The 18505-nt window shown below is 37.0% G+C and overlaps 1 protein-coding gene across 1 annotated transcript in view; it reads right to left on the bottom strand.

Moving 5' to 3' along the window:
* The window catches only part of RGS22 (regulator of G protein signaling 22), a 113686-nt gene that overhangs the window by 90186 nt on the left and 4995 nt on the right, over nucleotides 1–18505 (bottom strand). Inside the window, exon 3 of the mRNA XM_012762019.3 lies at nucleotides 8355–8417. Coding sequence (XP_012617473.2) covers nucleotides 8355–8417 — 63 coding nt within the window. The remainder of the gene's footprint in view (nucleotides 1–8354; nucleotides 8418–18505) is intronic.

The raw sequence follows: 18505 nt of genomic DNA, 5'->3' as shown, positions 1-18505 counted from the left end.
TGGCAGATTCTTATCTTCCATCTCACACCCTCTCCAGAGCACACATGTTGTACATGGATTGGTTCAACAAAATCAATCCCCACTCTTTAAATCACCCTCACTCCCTCCACTGAACATGCATAGTTCAATTTGAATAATAATGCATATATGTTGCAACTTCACTTTAACACATAATAAGCACAATAGAAGTATTTGCAAAGCAGTGTGATGATACAGAAAGAGTCATTAACCATCTCCAGAAATGAAGGCAGTTGTATAGAGAAAGTGGGATGCTAGAGTTGGATCTTGAAGAATGAACAGGCATTCATCAGGTAGACAAAGAAGAGAAGGGAAGTCAGCAAAAGAAACAGCTAATGCATCAGATATAGAAGTACAAAATAAAAGGGCACTTTTGGCGAACTGAAAACATGAGACATGGCTGAAGTTTAATATTTCAGGGGAGAATAGCAGATATAAGCCTGGGTAGAAAGGAGTAGACCCTCTATTATATGCTGTAACTCTCAACTTACTCTCTTGAATCAAGAGTCAATGGTTCTCAGAGTGTGGTCCCTGGACCAGCAGCGCACCATCACCTAGAAATCTGTTAGAAATGCAAATTGTCAAGTTCCTCCCTAGAATCAGAAACTCTGGGAGAGTGGGCCAGCATTCCAAGTTTTAATAAACCCTCTGATCATTCTTGCTTTAGAATCATGGGGAGCAACTAAAGAGGTTTTAACAGAGGAGATGCAGAATCCAGGTTCAGACAAACTCCAAAGCCCACAGTGTCTGTTACTTCATGCTGACTCTCATGTGTATTCATATATGTGATGATGCCAGCCATCTATATTCCATATCTAGAAGAAAGACCCCTGACCTTTCAATAATACCCAAATTCCTACTGTCTGCTTAAAAAGACTCTCACCCATCAAGTCCTTTGTATTATACCATTTCTAAGCTTATCTACAAAATTCATAAAGTTAGTTTAGTATGTGACAATAAAAGACTCACAGGGTAGGGGGAATAGAAATGAGTGATGTAGGAAGTCTTTTCCTCAAAAAGCTGAGTTAGCTTATTTAAAGAACGCCCAGCTTTTAATCATATGACAGGAAAAATCTTCAGTTTGAGCTTCAAACCCAATCCTCCACAAGTTGTTACAGACTGCTCTTTTCCTTACTTAATTTTCTCATTTCAAGGGTATCATTTTCCAAATGTTCTAAAATGAGTTGATGTGAAGGTGGTGAAAGCTAACTTTGTAGTACTAGTCATCCATGTGCGAAAAATATTTTCACAGAAAAAGCAAGTGCATGAAAATATTTTTACCACAATAAATTGCTGGTTCCACATTTCTTTGAAAAGGGAAGGGAAAAAAAAACCTGCGAATAATTAGTGATGTACTTAAACTGCCAGCCCAGCACCAATGAAACTCACCGGGTGCCAAATTATTTAGCTGAACAGTATTTAAATTAAAAACTAATGACTAGGTTAATTTAATACATGTTCATCTCTGCTCCAACTCTGTCTGTACTAATTGAGGTCCAAAGCTATATTTTAAACATGCATCCCTAGTCAGTGAATGAAAAACATCTGACTACTTGAGTATAACAAGTCAGTTACAAATAACAACTTCTTTTAATCTAAATTTTATTGTCATTTTAGATGTTTAACCATAAACTGTTTACTAGACATATTCACCAATAGGATAGAAGGAATTATGTGCCACATAAAATGTATAGAAAATATCCTGAGTTGATAAAACGAGTTACATTAGGTAATTTGAGTGCTTTATGTTTGAACTACAAAGTTTATCAAAACACCCACAGGTATAAACGCTGAACTAAGCAGTTACCTAGAGCTCTATCAACACCTTTAAAAATCAGTCTCTGAATATTTAAATTCTGGCAAGGGAAGACCCAAAAACCCTTCATCCCCCTTCATCCCACTCATTCCTCAAATCTATACTCTGTCTTTCCACCCCCACACCCCACACAACAATCCATCTAGCATATAACTCCTTCATAAAGCTGTAAGAAATTATAATGGTTTACAGATTTTTTTTTAAAGTGTACAGAATCAGTCCAAAAAAAGAAGTTATGGTAAAATTCCAACAGCACATAGCTAAGCATGGTCTGGCAAACATATGACATACCTATCCTTGCAAGGAGGGTATAGAACAGGCCACCCCTTCAGCTTCTGCAAACCATAAATGTCACAAACATTTGAAACCACCCACAGAGGACCAACCTAAATCTATGTGGGCTCATCTACTCAATCCCACAACAGTCACTGAGCATAAAACACACAAAACAAAATCAAAAGGAAAAAAATGTTTTCACACTATAGCACAGAAGAAAACTTAATAAGCAAACACTTGTCCATAAAGAGTTGACAGCAAAAAACCCCCCAGACACCAAATGAAAACAATATCTGAATGTGAACTTGGCACAAGAACAAACAGAATGAAGTTATGAAAGCTAGGATTTGGAAAGTGCCATAATCATTTATAATAGCGGCAACTGTCCTGGATTCCCCTCATCAAAAAATAACATGGGGCAGGCTACCAGCCATCAATTTCTGGATCTTACAATGTGTCCCAAGGGTGTAATGGTGTAATGGAAAGAAACAGTGTAGAAGCCAGAAAGCCTGATTCCTAGGCCCATTTCTGTCACAATCCAGTTCTGGGACCTTGAGCATGTTGCTACAGATGTGGGAAAAGTCTCAGAAATCTAGATGACCTAAGAGCCCTATAATCTTTATCTACATTCTCAGGCGTAAGATTATTGTTTTGGTGGAGGGTTGGGTGGAGGGAAGCAGAAGAAAAGGTTAGAAGGTGTATTTGTTTATTTCAAGGATCTTACAATGGAAGATGTGGAAATAAAAAACAGAATCATCCTTAAGAAGCTTTGGGAAGGCCGGGCGCGGTGGCTCAGGCCTGTAATCCTAGCACTCTAAGAGGCTGAGGCGGGCAGATCACTCAAGGTCAGGAGTTTGAGACCAACCTGAGGAAGAGCGAGACCCCGTCTCTACTAAAAATAGAAAGAAATGAATTGGCAACTATAAAAATATATAGAAAAAATTAGCAGGGCATGGTGGCGCATGCCTGTAGCTACTCGGGAGGCTGAGGCAGAAGGATCGCTTGAGCCCAGGAGTTTGAGGTTGCTGTGAGCTAGGCTGACGCCATGGCACTCTAGCCAGGGCAACAGAGTGGACTCTGTGTTAAAAAAAAAAAAAAAAAGAATCAGCTTTGGGAGGTACAGAATAGACCTAACTTTGCCCCTAGGACATTTACAATGTAGCTCCTAAGATAAAATAAACAGAAAAGAAGGAATTAATTAAAGTTTCTTTGGTTGGGAAATTTAAGTCTCCCACCATATAGATATACAAACATATACATACAATATTCCCATGAAATGATTTCCTAACCTCTACCTGAATACCGCCAAACATACAGAGTTTACTCCTTCGCAGGCCAGCCCATTTTATTGTTAGAAAACAAACTTTAAGCTAGGCATGGTGGCTCATGCCTGTAGCTCCAGCACTTTGGGAGGCCAAATCAGCAGGATCAGTTGAGGCCAGGAGTTCAAGACCAGCCTGGTGAGTCCTCATCTCTACAAAAAAATTTTTTAAAAAATTTAAAAATTAGCTGGGCATGGTGGCATGCACCTGTAATCCCAGCTACTCTGGAGGCTGAGGCAAGTAGATAGCTTGAGGCCAGGAGTTTGAGGTTGCAGTGAGCTATGATTACGCCACTATACTCTAGCCTGGACTAAAGAAAGAATGAGGACAAAGAGAGAAAGAGAGAGAGAAAGAAAGAAAGGGAAAGAAAGGGAAAGGAGAAAGGAGAGGAGAAAGGAGAGGAGAAAGGAGAGGAGAAAGGAGAGGAGAAAGGAGAGGAGAAAGGAGAGGAGAAAGGAGAGGAGAAAGGAGAGGAGAAAGGATAGGGAGGAGAGAGGAGAGGAGAGAGGAGAGGAGAGAGGAGAGGAGAGAGGAGAGGAGAGAGGAGAGGAGAGAGGAGAGGAGAGAGGAGAGGAGAGAGGAGAGGAGAGAGGAGAGGAGAGAGGAGAGGAGAGAGGAGAGGAGAGAGGAGAGGAGAGAGGAGAGGAGAGAGGAGAGGAGAGAGGAGAGGAGAGAGGAGAGGAGAGAGGAGAGGAGAGAGGAGAGGAGAGAGGAGAGGAGAGAGGAGAGGAGAGAGGAGAGGAGAGAGGAGAGGAGAGAGGAGAGGAGAGAGGAGAGGAGAGAGGAGAGGAGAGGAGAGGAGAGGAGAGGAGAGGAGAGGAGAGGAGAGGAGAGGAGAGGAGAGGAGAGGAGAGGAGAGGAGAGGAGAGGAGAGGAGAGGAAAGGAAAGGAAAGGAAAGGAAAGGAAAGGAAAGGAAAGGAAAGGAAAGGAAAGGAAAGGAAAGGAAAGGAAAGGAAAGGAAAGGAAAGGAAGAAAGAAAGAAACGAAACTTCAAATTTGTCTTGTGGGTGAAAATCTAAATCAATTTCCCTTCTAAATGCTGGCCCTGGTTCTGCCCTCTAGTTTCACAGAATATGTTAACCCCTCTTCCTCAGCTGAAGACTCAAACATTTAAAAAGGGCTACTCAATTCCACCCCTAATACACCCATTCCCAAGCCAGGTTAAACACCCACACTTCTTTCAACCCTTCCTCATCTGACGTGGTTTCCAGAGTGTTCATTGGCTGAGTCTCCCTGAGTCTGGTTTGGCAGAGCAACTCTTAACATATGGCACCAAAAATGGAACACAATATTCCAAATGTGGTCTGACAATTCAACCCTATTCAAAAAAACATTTATTGAGTGCCTTCTATGCTCCAGACTAATATTTTTCTTGATCTGAACTATACTTCTATTAATGTACCCTAAGAATACATTAGCCTTGTTTGTTTTAGTCCATTTCATATTATCAGGATAAAAATTAGATTTTGTTATGCAAATGATCAATTTATTTCTCTGCTGCCAGTTCTGTAGACATCATAGTGTACTGGGACAATCAAAAGTTTTTGAGCCATATGGACCTGGGACAATCAAAATTTCTCAGCCCCCCCTGTCACTTACTAGCTGAATGACCTTAACCTGGAAGAATGCTGGCTCTCTTGCAATTTTTCTTCCAAGTCTCTGATAAAAATGATTTTAAAAAGGCAAAGCCACTGACAGATTTGTGTGACACAGAAGATTATCCTCTTCTGGGATTGACAATGATCCACCAATCTAATTAAAGAGTGATTGCCTCTTATGTTTCAGGAATGAAAAGATGAGATGGTCTAGTTAGTGAAGGAAACAGAAGGAGAAGCACTAACCCTGTGCCAGGCACTTAACATATATTAACTCATTTCATAATAATCTTATAAGATAGTTATAATGTTTTCACAGAGAAAGAAATGTAGGAATTAAGTAATGTTTCTAAGATCACACTAGCAGTGAGTACAGGAGATGGAATCAAACACAGTTCTGTCTCCCTCCTGTACTAACCAGTACATCGTGAGACTTGAGCACAGGAGGAATATGTGTGGTCAAGATGGGCTGGTGGGTTAGGCGTGGCAGAAGAGAGTCTGCAGGGTGGCACCAGCAGTGTGAATCCTGAGATAAAGCTAGAAAGATTAAGTTGAGGCCAAACTGCAAAGGGTCTTGAATTCCATAGTAAAGAATTTTTTTTTAGAGTTCAATCTGTGGGTTAGTGAACCAGTTCAAATATTTGAAAACTAATTTCACAGATAATGAAAAGGGCTTTGGAAACAAATAAAGCAATGTAAGTGGAGCATGCATTGGGGATATTATTTTAGATAGGGTTGGTAGGGAAAGCTTTCTGAACAGAAGGGACTTAAGTCAGGGAGAAAATGATACAGATACTTCAGGGAAGAGCATTCCAGATTGAAAGAGCCTAAGTATGCTTGGCATATTCATGTTTGAGAAACATGAAGAAGGTCAGTTAAACTGGAAAATAATTTACAAGAGGAAACGGGAGAAAATAAAGATCGAGAGATAAAAAGGGCCAAATTATACAGGATTCTGGATTTTAGTCTTCGTGTATGAGAAGCCACCAGACAGGGTTGTGAGCACAGCAGGAAGTAACATGATTAAACTTATTATTTTTTATAATACCTTGTTGAAATCATAATACACTAAATTTATGGTTCCCTAAAATACCAGTCCATAGCTATCCAAAAAGAGGGAGTTAGTTTGGCACACTTATCCTCAGTAAACCCATGCCGGTTTCTAATGCTTAGCTAAGTGCTCATAAACCAAACATTAGTAATCTGTTCAAGAATTTTGCCAGGTACTTGGTTTAAGAATACATCATTCCTTCTCCTCCCTTCCCCCTAATTCTTTTGGAAACCTGTGACAATATTTTCCCTTCTCTTGCTTTTAATGTACAGAATAGATAATAGGTAGACTGTGCGATCCCAAATGTAGATGCAAAAGGAACTGAAAAAAAAAAAAAAAAAGAGGGAGTAAAAACAGAAGGATTTGGAGAGAGGAAAAAAGGAAGAGGCAGGCCAGGTGGGTGCACGGCACATACGAAGGGTACCTGCTGGGGAGTGATAAAAAACACGACTATATAGAGCTCAATAGAAATCACACTCTATCACTTCACCTGAAGTCTGAAAGAAAGCCTATAAAAATGGCAATGTCTATTCTGACTAGATAGCAAGAAATGGCTGAATTTTTCTCATTTTTCTATACTATTGTCATGTTATTTCTATACTTAAAAAGAGATTTTCTGGAAAAGAAAGTTATGCAGGGGAATTTAGTTTCCAGAACAAGTAGAAGTCAAGATAAGCACAAATCTTGAGATACTGAAATTTAAATGCTGAGAAACTGAAATTAGACCTATATAGAGATTTTTCTGTTTGAAATTTTACAAAGATGTACTCTTTTTTGGAGGAAGCATGGAGATTGCAGAGCCCAGGGGAAAGACTACATAATCTGGAAGAGTGAAATTCTGGCAATTTTGTGATGCTGCTGGGTTTTGCATAATGTACAACTGGTCAATGAAAGTTAAAGAGTCAGACCAAACAAGAACCCCTTGATTATCATACAATATCATTCAGGCCTATTCCTGGAAAGGGAGAGGGTGGCCTGGTGTCTCACTCTAACTCCCATAATGGATCCAGAGATCTAGCTCTGCCTAATGGAGGATAGAGTACAAAATTCTTCTAAGAAAAAAAAAATGCAAAACAAACATGCATGCATGCATAGATACATACTTAATATACAAAACTAATCTAAGCAAGAAAGTACCCTTCAAAACATATTGTCAGTGGTACATTTTAAGAGATTTCATATTTTATGGTCCATTCCCTTTAAAATTACTTGTGACTTTTTTATATTTCAAATTTTCCCTGGTAAAAAATTTAATAAAAAATGTTTCCATGTTTTCATAATGCAGTAATAAAGCCTTTTCTTATCTTTCTTTTAATTGCCATTCCTTATTAACTTTATTTCCATATAACAATATAAGTCTTTTTATGAACTCTCATTTTACTTTCCCCAAATTTCTTGCTATGATTTTTGAATATGTCCCCCAAAGTTCATGTGTTGTAAACTTAATCCCCAATGCAATCATCTTGGGAGGTGGGACCTAATAAGAGGTGATTAGGTCATTAGGGCTCTGCCTTCATGAATGGATTAATGTCCATATTGCAAGAGTGGATTAGTTATAAAAATGAGTTCAGCCCTCTCTGCCTCTCTTGTTCTCTTGCCCTCTCTCTTTACCCTTCTGCCATGGTATGATGCAGCAGGAAGGCCCTTGCCAGACTCAGCCCCTTCACTGTAGACTTCTCAATTTCCGGAACCATGAGCCAAATCAATTTCTGTTCTTTATAAACAACCTAATCTCAACTATTCTGTTATAGCAGCACAAAATGGACCAAGATACCCCTTAATACTTGGCAGTCACTGCCAAGATTGAAATGCTATTAATTGATATCCACCTGTTGCAAAAACAACAGTGTTCCAAGTCTTATTTACTATTGATATGATACTCTAGTTGCCTTAAATACAAATTCCAATTTAATATCTATCCAAGGGGATGACAAGAATTGCTTAGAGGCATAAAATTTAGTTTCTTGACTTTTTTGATATTCTGTCCTTATCACCTCTGTTCAAAGCCTAACATGGTACCAAATACAACTATATTAGATTTTGTCCAGAATGCTTTCTGATGGTTTTTTATTCCAGCTTTCTTCAATAAGGATAGTTTCTAAATATGATTCAAATCCAAATTATTATATCTAAAAAATATATAAACTTTACCTAAATGCTTTAATTAATATTTTAATAAAATATTATCCTTGATAAATTTGTCTCACAACATAATCCAGTCATTTAAATATTTTGCATTGACAATATATTCAATAGAACACAATAATACACTCACTGGAAGGCTTAGGAATTCATTAAAGTAGTCCACAAGAAAGTCATCTGTTGCCAAAGAATCTTCCTGCAAAAACATAAAAAGACAATATTATGATTTTACTAAGATATTTTAAAACCTGCCTATGTTATTCCTTAATTCTGCTATCAATTTATTATAGTGTAGATCTTTAAGTCTTTTTTAGTCTGTCAACAGTGAACCCTCACTATAGAACACAATGCTATAATCTTTGGAAGGAAGAAATATTAAAACAGGATTGAGCATACTCTTAAAAGACATTGCTACTGTACTTGGAAAACAGAATAAATGAAAGATATAGCAGAACATGTAAACGCAACATCAATGAATATAAAATCATATACCCACATGGTGAATTTCACATAGACTTATTAAAAATATACAAATTTCATAAAGATAAAGGCAGAGTCAATAAAGACAAAAGCAGTGTTTGGGGTTAAAATGAAATTGAGAATATAAATTTCTTAAATTTTTCAATGAAGTAGTCAATAAGTGAAGGAAATGTTCTATTGCCTTCCCCCTCAAAATGAGATATACTTTTCTTAATCTGGATCCTGCTTCACTTTTTCATGAGTAAACTTTGACAATGCATGTGTTCTAAGCATAAAGATTGTATACATTTTTTCCATAACTATCTCATCTACCAACAGTGCCACTTTTCAAACTGACAAAATTGAAAAGTCACTGCCAAGAATAAAATCTCTCTTCCAAATCATAAAACACCTTATTTTATTAGCAATTGTTTCCATTGTATCTAAAGCACATCATGGCACACTGTTGTATAGGACACATGTTTATTTTGTTATTCATAATTATATTTCAATTTTGCAAATCTAACATGAAAGTTGACAATATGACACAATGATATTATTTCCATATGGCTGATTACTTTCTTCTCATACTGGCCAATTTTTAAAACTGTATTGAAGTATAGTGCTATAAGGAAGACACTATACTATATTTATACCTACTTTTAAAAATAGATTTTCAGGGTAATTTCTTTAGGTAACTACAATGTCAGAAAGGAATTATAAACTATCATCTATAGAATTTATATCAAGGAACTTACTAAAAACTTCAACTGACTAAAACAACAAAGGATTTAGTTTGCTAAAAATTTCAACTGATCAAAATAACAGAAACAACAATTTAATAAATATATAACCTTAGTAGTGGTACCTTAATAATTATGGTCAAATAAATTTCTGATTGGCAAAGGTCTGACAAGGCAGAAGAAGACAGATATCATTTGGGGAGAAGCTATAAGGCTACTAACTTTCAAACTTTACCTTTCAAAATTACTTTAATTTTATATTTGGTCTATACATATAGACTATATTTAGTGAACTACCTAGTTCACTACCTAGTTCACTGATCTTGAGCAATCCTCCCACATCAGCCTCCTAGAGTGCTAGGATTACAGGCATGAGACACCACACCCCACCAAAACATTTACTCTTAATTTCCGAGCTCATCTCACTACGGACTGATAAGCCTTCTCAGACGGCACCAGTAGCACTGCCCTAAGCCCTTGGTGACTCAGCATTCAGTCACATCCTCAGGTGTGCACTTACAACCATGGAAACTTAAAGTATTATTCAAATACATCAAAATCTGTATTTATTTTCTAAAATTGTGTCTGAATTTCTATCAGTATTAAATATTAGCAATTCTGTTGATATACGGCAGTTCCACAACAGGAAACAAGTGCAGCCTCCAAGTGCCATCTGCTCAATCCTTGTGTGGCACTTAAGGGGGAAGGCCTATACTTCTCTAAATAAATGAGCATATTTTCCCACTGCAGTTTCTAGTTGGATGTGTTCAAATATCTTGTCACATCAGTAAACAGTCATGCAAATCAATGAGTATCTCATAAACCCTTTAGGCTCCAAACTCTTTAATTAAAAAAAAACAAAATTTTTTTTAAGCCCTTGAGCTGTTAGAAGTTCCATTACTTTCAATAAGTTTCCACAGTCCAGTTACTTGGCCATATTAAAATGATCTAAGTCTTCATACTTGGTGAGGCTCCGTGGCTCATGCCTAGAACTTTGGGAGGCCAAGGTGGAAGGCTCACTTTAAGCCAGGAGTTCAAGACCAGCCTGGGCAACATAGTAAGACAAAAAATTTAAAAATTAGCCAGACGTGGTGGTGTGTGCCTGTAGTCCAAGCTACTCAGGAAGCTGAGGTAGGAGGATAGCTTGATGCCAGGAGTTCTAAGTTATAGTGAGCTATGATCATGCTACCACACTCTAGCCAGGGTGACAGAATAACATCCTGTCTCAAAAAAAAAGTCTCCATACTCAGGTTTAATATCTTCCAAATAATCAATAAACTAGTGATGGTTAATCTTACAATCAGGAAGAAAACTGAGTTACAATCAATTCCTCCATTACATCATTCCATAAACCTGACTGCAAAATTTGTAACATAGATTCTCTCCGCTGAATGATGCAATGGAAAGTAGGAACACTTCTTAAAAATTGAATATACTCTTGAAACCTGTTATTTCATGTATACAGGTGTTCCATCTGTGAAAGTGAAGTCAGCTTTTCCATTTTTAGCCCAAACTTCTCCAATTTCTTATTGAAAGAGAGCTAAGCAAAATAGTTTATGTGTGCTTGCTAATTATGGTAGGTAAAATTTTTTGCTTAAAATTATTTTTGCCGTGCAAAAATAATTGTGGTTCATCTCAAATCAGATGAACCACAATTTATTCACGAGTCCAAAAGATGCAAAATACACAAAGAACTTGCGAACAAGAAAGAAGAAATAAAATAAATACTGACAAAACCCATAATCCAAGAAAGAATATAACAAATGCCATAAGAGAATTACAATATAAACTGTTTCCTCCAAAGGAGAGAAACATGTTATCTAGTAGGAAAAATCAGAAGACTCAAATGGGAAAAATGGCATTTGAAATTCATTTCAAATAACTTCAAATTCTATATTTAGAAGTATGAGTGCAGAGAGAAATGCATGAGCAGAGAGATCAGAGAGCAAAACACAGGACAGTAGTTGTCTCTGGGGAATGGGGGCAAGAATCAACTGGGAAGGAGCATGAAAGAACTCCTAGGATTATGAAAATGTTTTATATATTGATAATGGTTTAGATTACACAGGTGTATACACTTACCAAAATTTATCAAATTATCGCTCTTTAAAAATTTGCATTTCACATGTATAAATTTTACATCAACAAAAGAACCATATCCTTGATGGTGGTGCTGATAGAAAAAAAAAGTAAAAAAAAAAAAAAAAAAGAATCATAAACTAATAGTTTAAATTGTTCATGATATTCATGCTGAAGTGTTTAGGGGTGAAGTTTATCAATGTCTGTAACTTACTTTGAAATGCACAAAGAGAGGGACCGATGGATGGATGATAGGATAGACAGAAGAATAGAAATGTGAAAAAGCAAAAAATAGGAAAATAACAACTGTGAAATATTAGTGGTGGGTATATCAGTGTTCACTATACAATTATTTTAATTTTTATATGTCTAAATTTTTTGTAATAAAATGTTGGGAGGTAAGCCTTATGTACAAGGAAACAAGACCAAGTGTCTCTGCACCTATGGACAGCCTTCTTAGTTTCCTGAGTATTAAATGATAGATTCCAAATCACCATCATTGTTTCTAGAATAAATTCCTGGTTATCTGATCATCCTATGACCACTACCCTGAAATCCTATCCATGAAGGGTCAGAGCTCCCCTCTGGTTGACCCTCCTCTATCCATAATATGCCAAACCTCATCTTTCCTACCCTTCTTACGCATACCACCCTATGGGTCAGTCTCCCTAACCACACCTCATTTAATACAAGGGACCCACTCATCTTCCAATCTACAATCCTTTTCTAACATAAAAAGGGCTTATGATGAATGCACTTTGGCTCCTGCCCACCTTTCCAGCCTTCGTCTCATACTACCATGCTCTACTTATGTCAATTTTTTGTTGACCCAGGCTGGAGTGCAGTGGCATCATCATACCTCACTGCAACCTCAAACACCTGTCCTGAGATGATTCTCCCACCTCAACCTCCTAAGTAGCTGGGACTACAGGTGCACGTCACCATGCACCACTAATTTTTTAATTTATTCTTTTGTAGAGACAGGGTCTCACTATGTTGTCCAGGTTGGTTTTTAACTCTTGGCCTCAAGAGATCCTTCTACCCCGGCCTCCCAAAGTTCTGCGATTATAGGCGTAAGCCACCGAGCCCAGCCTATACTTTTTTTATAGTTCTGCGCCTTTGTGCATGCTGATTATTCTGCCTAGAAAATTTTTCTCTGCTTATTCACCTACCTATCCTTATTCTTCTCCAAAAGTCTAGAGTAGTGGTCATTTGTGTTTTCCCTATAAAAACTTTTATCACTTCATAACTATAACTGTCTGTTTACATGTCTCACTCACTGGTTGCAAAGTTTTGGAGGAAAAGGACCATTTCTTGTTCACTTTTTAAAATTCCCAATGCCTTTACATAGTAGATGTTTACAACATTTTTGTTGAATGAGTACACTGAGCACATGAAACCTGAAAAGACTGATAACCTAACAAAGACACTAATAAAATAGATGTTGGTCAAAAGAGGAAACAATTAGAAAAAGAGAATGCAAGGTGAAACAAGCTCCACAGAGTGACTTGTTGAAAGGCATTTTTGAAGTTTAAGAACCAAAATCCCATTTATCAGATACCCACTGGTTTGCAAAATTATATTTTCTTATAAATGAAGTCTATGAGAGAGGAAAAAAGTAAACAAGTAAACGTGACTCATGCAATGAAGTGCAGATGGACTCTCTTCCAAGGGTTATCGTCACGTATTACACATAAGCATCTACCCAGAAGTACTTTTCCATTGGGTTTCTATCCCTCTCTCTCTCCTGGAACAAACACCCAAGGCCTGGAGAAGCTCTCCACTCTCTCCCTTTTATCCAATCATACACTCCAGTTATACCTACTAGGCTTCAGTCAATCCATTAGCCCAACTACCCTAAGGCTTTCCCCCTGTACAAAGGTCCTTACTTGTTCTCATCAGTTTAATATCTGATACGTCCTTTATCTGATATTCTGATTTAAAAGAGAGGGTACCTCACACTTTTTATCACCTTTTTCCCCATCCTACACCTTACTTGTGGGAAAAAAGAGGATGTGACAAGCTTCTCTAAACCCTAATGCACTTTTGGTTCAAACCTCACACTTAACACTTAAATATAAACTTTTTATCCTCTTATTGTTTTATATTAAAGCTCATCTCTCCAATCAGAAGGTATAATCTTTGAGACTAGTGACCAACAATGTTTGTCCCCAAAGTGTCTAATGCAGCCATAAGTGCAAGTTGTTATTTAATGTTGTACTTATTGACTAACTTATCGATGGAACCTATAACACAGTTTCTGCAGTTCTAAGAAAGCATCACAGAATTTGATTCCTACCCAGAGTACATGACTCCATAGAGACAAAAAAATTCTCAATAGGCTAACACTTTCCAAAGCACCCTTGGGACCCATCTCACTTTCCAAAAGATTTGTTCATACTTCTGGCTCCTAGCTCTTTCCTTTTAAGGAAAGAAAGGGAATAGGGAGAGAGCAGAAGTGATACCCACAGCCACCTACCCTTGCCTTTCACCATATCCATAGAAAGCTACCTAGGGTGTTAGGCCAAGTAGGCTCTGACGGTTCATCCAACCCAATTTATGCATAGTCTACTGTGTTTAATTTGAAAAAATAAACACCAAGTGGTCATTAATTGTCACTTAATAATAGTTCATGAAGACTGGAGTGATGGGCCTTTTTTGTACATAGTTGTCTTTTGTATCCATGGGGGATTGGCTCCAAGACCCACCCAAGGATACTAAAATCTGTAGATGGTCAAGTCCCTACTACAAAATGGTGAAATATTTGCATATAACCTACACACATCCCTCTCATACACTTTAAATCATCTCTGGATTACTTATAATACATAATACAATGTAAATGCTAGGTAAGTAGTTGTTATACTACATTTTTTACATTTGTATTCTTTTTTATTATTTTCTTCCTGAACATTTTTGATCTGAGGTTGATTAAATCTGCAGATACACAACTTTGTGGATACAGAGAGTTGACTATATTACTGTATGTTAAAATAATGATAATATTTTCTTTTTTTTTTTTCTTTTTAAGCAAAGACCTCACTGGCATAAAAATTTCTTTTTTTTTTTTTTTTTTTTTTTTTTTTTGAGACAGAGTCTCACTCTGTTGCCCAGACTAGAGTGCTGTGGCATCAGCCTAGCTCACAGCAACTTCAAACTCCTGGGCTCAAGCAATCCTTCTGCCTCAGCCTCCCAAATAGCTGGGACTACAGGCATGTGCCACCATGTCTGGATAATATTTTTTATATATTTTTAGTTGGTCAATTAATTTCTTTCTATTTATAGTAGAGACAGGGTCTTGCTCTTGCTTAGGCTGGTTTCGAACTCCTGACCTTGGGCGATCCGCCCACCTCAGTCTCCCAGAGTGCTAGGATAACTGGCGTGAGCAACCACGCCAGGATAATATTTTCATGCTTGGGAAATGCTGTGTTTATTATAATTTCATTCAACCTATAAAAATAATAGAATATGAATTTGAACAGATGAAAGGTTAGCTGAAAGTGAACAATACCATTTTTAACAAGTAAAATATAGAAAATACTGCTTGAAACTAAAATCACTCTTAATTTCATGGTTAAGATTAAAAGGAATCATCTTTTCATAACTTTTTATTTTTCTGTCTTTTTTTTTTCTGATGCTGTGACTCAGATAACTTTTGCTTTTTAAAACAGCTTTCAATCTGCTTTTAAAGTTAATGAAACTGTGGGTTTTATATGTTAGAAAAACTTCAACAAAATAGATCATTACACAACAATGTTTTTATTTTATAAAGACTTCTTTTGAAGTATGACACATCTACTTGCATAGCTATAAACCAAATATTTTTAAGGCACAAGAAAATGATATTATTTTGGGGTTAAAAGTCATTATACATCAAATCTTTAATGTTAATGTAATGTTAAAAAATTTAGGAGTCACTCTCACTTTAAATTTTTCTCAGTGTGTACTTTACACATAATCAAATCCCAATGTATCATAAACCAGTCTAAACTCTAGCCTTTTTGCTATGGTAGATTTATATTTGTTTTTATGTAATATGAAAGCCATGAGAGAGGCTGAGACTGTGAGAAGTAATGAAGGATTTACTTTATATTATTTGAATTATTTATAAGAATATATTCATATATTACTTATGTAATTAAAGTACACTCTCCAAAGAAACTAATAAGAGAACTGAATATATTAAATTTTTGTGTATGTTTCCCCTAAGAAAATTATCAAAGACCAATCAAACACAGTTAATAAACATGCTAAAGTAGAAAAATATCAGGGACACGTGCTTAAGAAATGTGGAATACATGTCAAATGAAACTTTGCAAAAAAAGAAAAAGAAAAGTGAAATAAATAACACCAATTATTATATATAAAAATACCTATCAACCAAAGTTTATTAATCATCATCAAATGGCATATTCTGGACATTGCTACACACTATGGGGAATATTAATGTGTGTTGAGACATAGTACCAACTCTATAGGAATTCACAATTTTATAGAGAAATTATAAAATTTTCACATTAAAAAGTTAAACACAAGATAATATTTCCCTGACAAACAAATGATTTTTTCTAAATGAATTTAAATCAAAATGAAAATTTCTAAATGAAATTTATTCTAAATTCATTCTTTGAGGATAAAGACTTCATGTTAAAGTTAAAATATTTTACAGGTACCCATAATAGCATTGCACCTTTAGATCCACTGATTGAGAAAACATATGAAAAAAGTTAGTCAAAGCCAAAACCAAAAAAACACTATTTAAATAAAATAGAAGTTTATTTCTCTCATGCAATGATACGCAGGTCAAGGCTGGCCGAGTAGCTTCCCAAATATCAGGAGCCCAGGCCCCTTTGATCTTGTGACTCTGCCATTCCCAAGATGCCCTTTCCACCTCATGATCCAAGACGACTGCTTCAGCTCAGGCATCATATCCTCCTTCCAGCCAGCAGAAAAAAAGAAAACAGGCTTGTTCTCTCCCTCTACACTTATATGAACATTGGAGTCAAAATAGCTTAACTTGTAATTGTGGCTCAACTAGTTACTAGCTGTGTGATCTAGGAATCAGTTATTTTCATCTCCATAAACATCAGCTTTCTAGAAGGAGGACAGAACACTTCTGCTTATATCCTACTGGCCAGAATTTCGTTACATGATCACATCTGGCTTGTAAGGGCGGCCAGAAAACATAGTCTTTATTCTGGATAGCAATGTATCTACCATGTTTCCCCAAAAATAAGACCTACCCATAACATAAGCCCTAGCAGGATTTCTAAGCGTTTGTGCAATATAAGCCCTACCCCGAAAATAAGACCTAGTGATGGGCGTGGCTATGCAGCATATCTGAACAACCCATGCATTTCGTCGAGGATGATAAAGAAGACTAGCAGCCCTTCTCAACTGCCTCATCATCACAGCTACTATCCCAGAGGTGACAGGAAAGGTACGGGCAGCCCCACCAACAAGGTCGGCTCCTCCTGTCAGGTCCCAGCTATCCTGTGCGTGCTGCAAGCTGAGACTTTGAGGAGAAAATAACACATCCCCTGAAAATAAGCCCTAAGGTGTCTTCTTGAGGAAAAATAAATATAAGACCCTGTCTTATTTTCGGGGAAACATGGTAGTATCTATTATGGAAAGGAGAAAATGGAGTTTAGGTAACCACAGGTCTCTGACAAACAGTTTTCCTAAGAATACGCAATTTGTTAGTGAGAGCAATACTTTCACACTTGAAAAACAGAGATAAATAAATGTGCAACACATGTTAATTATTTAACACATTAACTGCCACATGAGTTGTATTTAACTCACACTAGTAATTAGCCCTGGGCCTCATGAAGCATATGTAACTCACATGTCTCTTCACTTTGGGAGCCACAAGAACTATTTTTCAAGTTGCATATAACTCCGGAGGGAAAACTATAAAAAATAACAAACTTTTCATTAAATTAGAAAGGGTCGTTTTGTTTTCAAAGTTTTTATTCCATTTTCATAATAAAACACTGTGGCCCCAAGGAAAAATTTTTTTTCTAGTGTGGCAATGTGTGAATCTATAGCCAAATGCTTGGTTGAGCATGTGAATTTGAGCATCTAGTCACAAACTGGTCTCAACCAAAAGCTGCCCAGAGCTCAAAGGCAGTCTGGATGATGTTAGGTTGGAAAGGTTTCATGGAAGAGATTAGCTGGGCCTTGAAGAATGTGCAGGATTGTGAAATAGATGGGGAAGGGCAACTGAGACAAGACTTGACAGCAAAGGCAAGTAGGGTATAGTTTGGCGGGAGCAGAGGGCATGTGGAAGTACTTTATAAACCAGAAACACTAAGAATGTTGTCTTTATCACAGAGAAAAGTATTGGGAGATAAGGTTAAAGAAGGCTTAACAGTTACAGAAAAGGTTTTAAATGCTAAAGCAAAAGTGTTTGACATTTTGGCTTTAACAGTTGCTACACATGTGGCCTCAGGTCTAACTAGTTAACCTCTATTAACTTCAACTTCCTCATCTGTGAAGTGTGTATAAGAATAACTACCTAATAGGGTTGTTTGGATGTTAAATACAATACTAGCATGTAGCCAGCATTCAATAAATACTAGCTATTAATAAAAGTTCTGAGCAAGCAAGTAACATCATAATGTTTTAAAGAGTTAATAGCAATCTGATAAGCCAGGGGGGAGAGTAATGGGAGGAAGAAAAATCCAAAGGTAGACACACAGAACAAAGCAATAGGAAGTAATCCAATAGAGTTGATGCACAGGAATTTGCATTTTATGCTTTAGACAAAAACTGGAGTTGGCAGAGGGAATATTTGAGGCAGTGATATCAGTTAGGATTACTGCCAAAGTCCAGGCCCAGGGATGAGGGCCTGAAATAAGACAGTAGCTATGAAGAGGGAGAAAAAAAATCTGGCTAAGAAAGGAATTTGGTAAATGATTGCAGGCAGGGGATGTAGAGGAAGGAAGAAAAGCTCCAGTTTGAGTGACTGAATGGCCAGTGGCACCATTAACCAAAATAA

The sequence above is a fragment of the Microcebus murinus genome, chromosome 7, assembly GCF_040939455.1.
Source record: "Microcebus murinus isolate Inina chromosome 7, M.murinus_Inina_mat1.0, whole genome shotgun sequence".
In the NCBI taxonomy this organism is placed as follows: domain Eukaryota; kingdom Metazoa; phylum Chordata; class Mammalia; order Primates; family Cheirogaleidae; genus Microcebus; species Microcebus murinus.
Note: the sequence above shows the minus strand (reverse complement) of the source record. Positions and strands in the feature narration are given on the sequence as shown.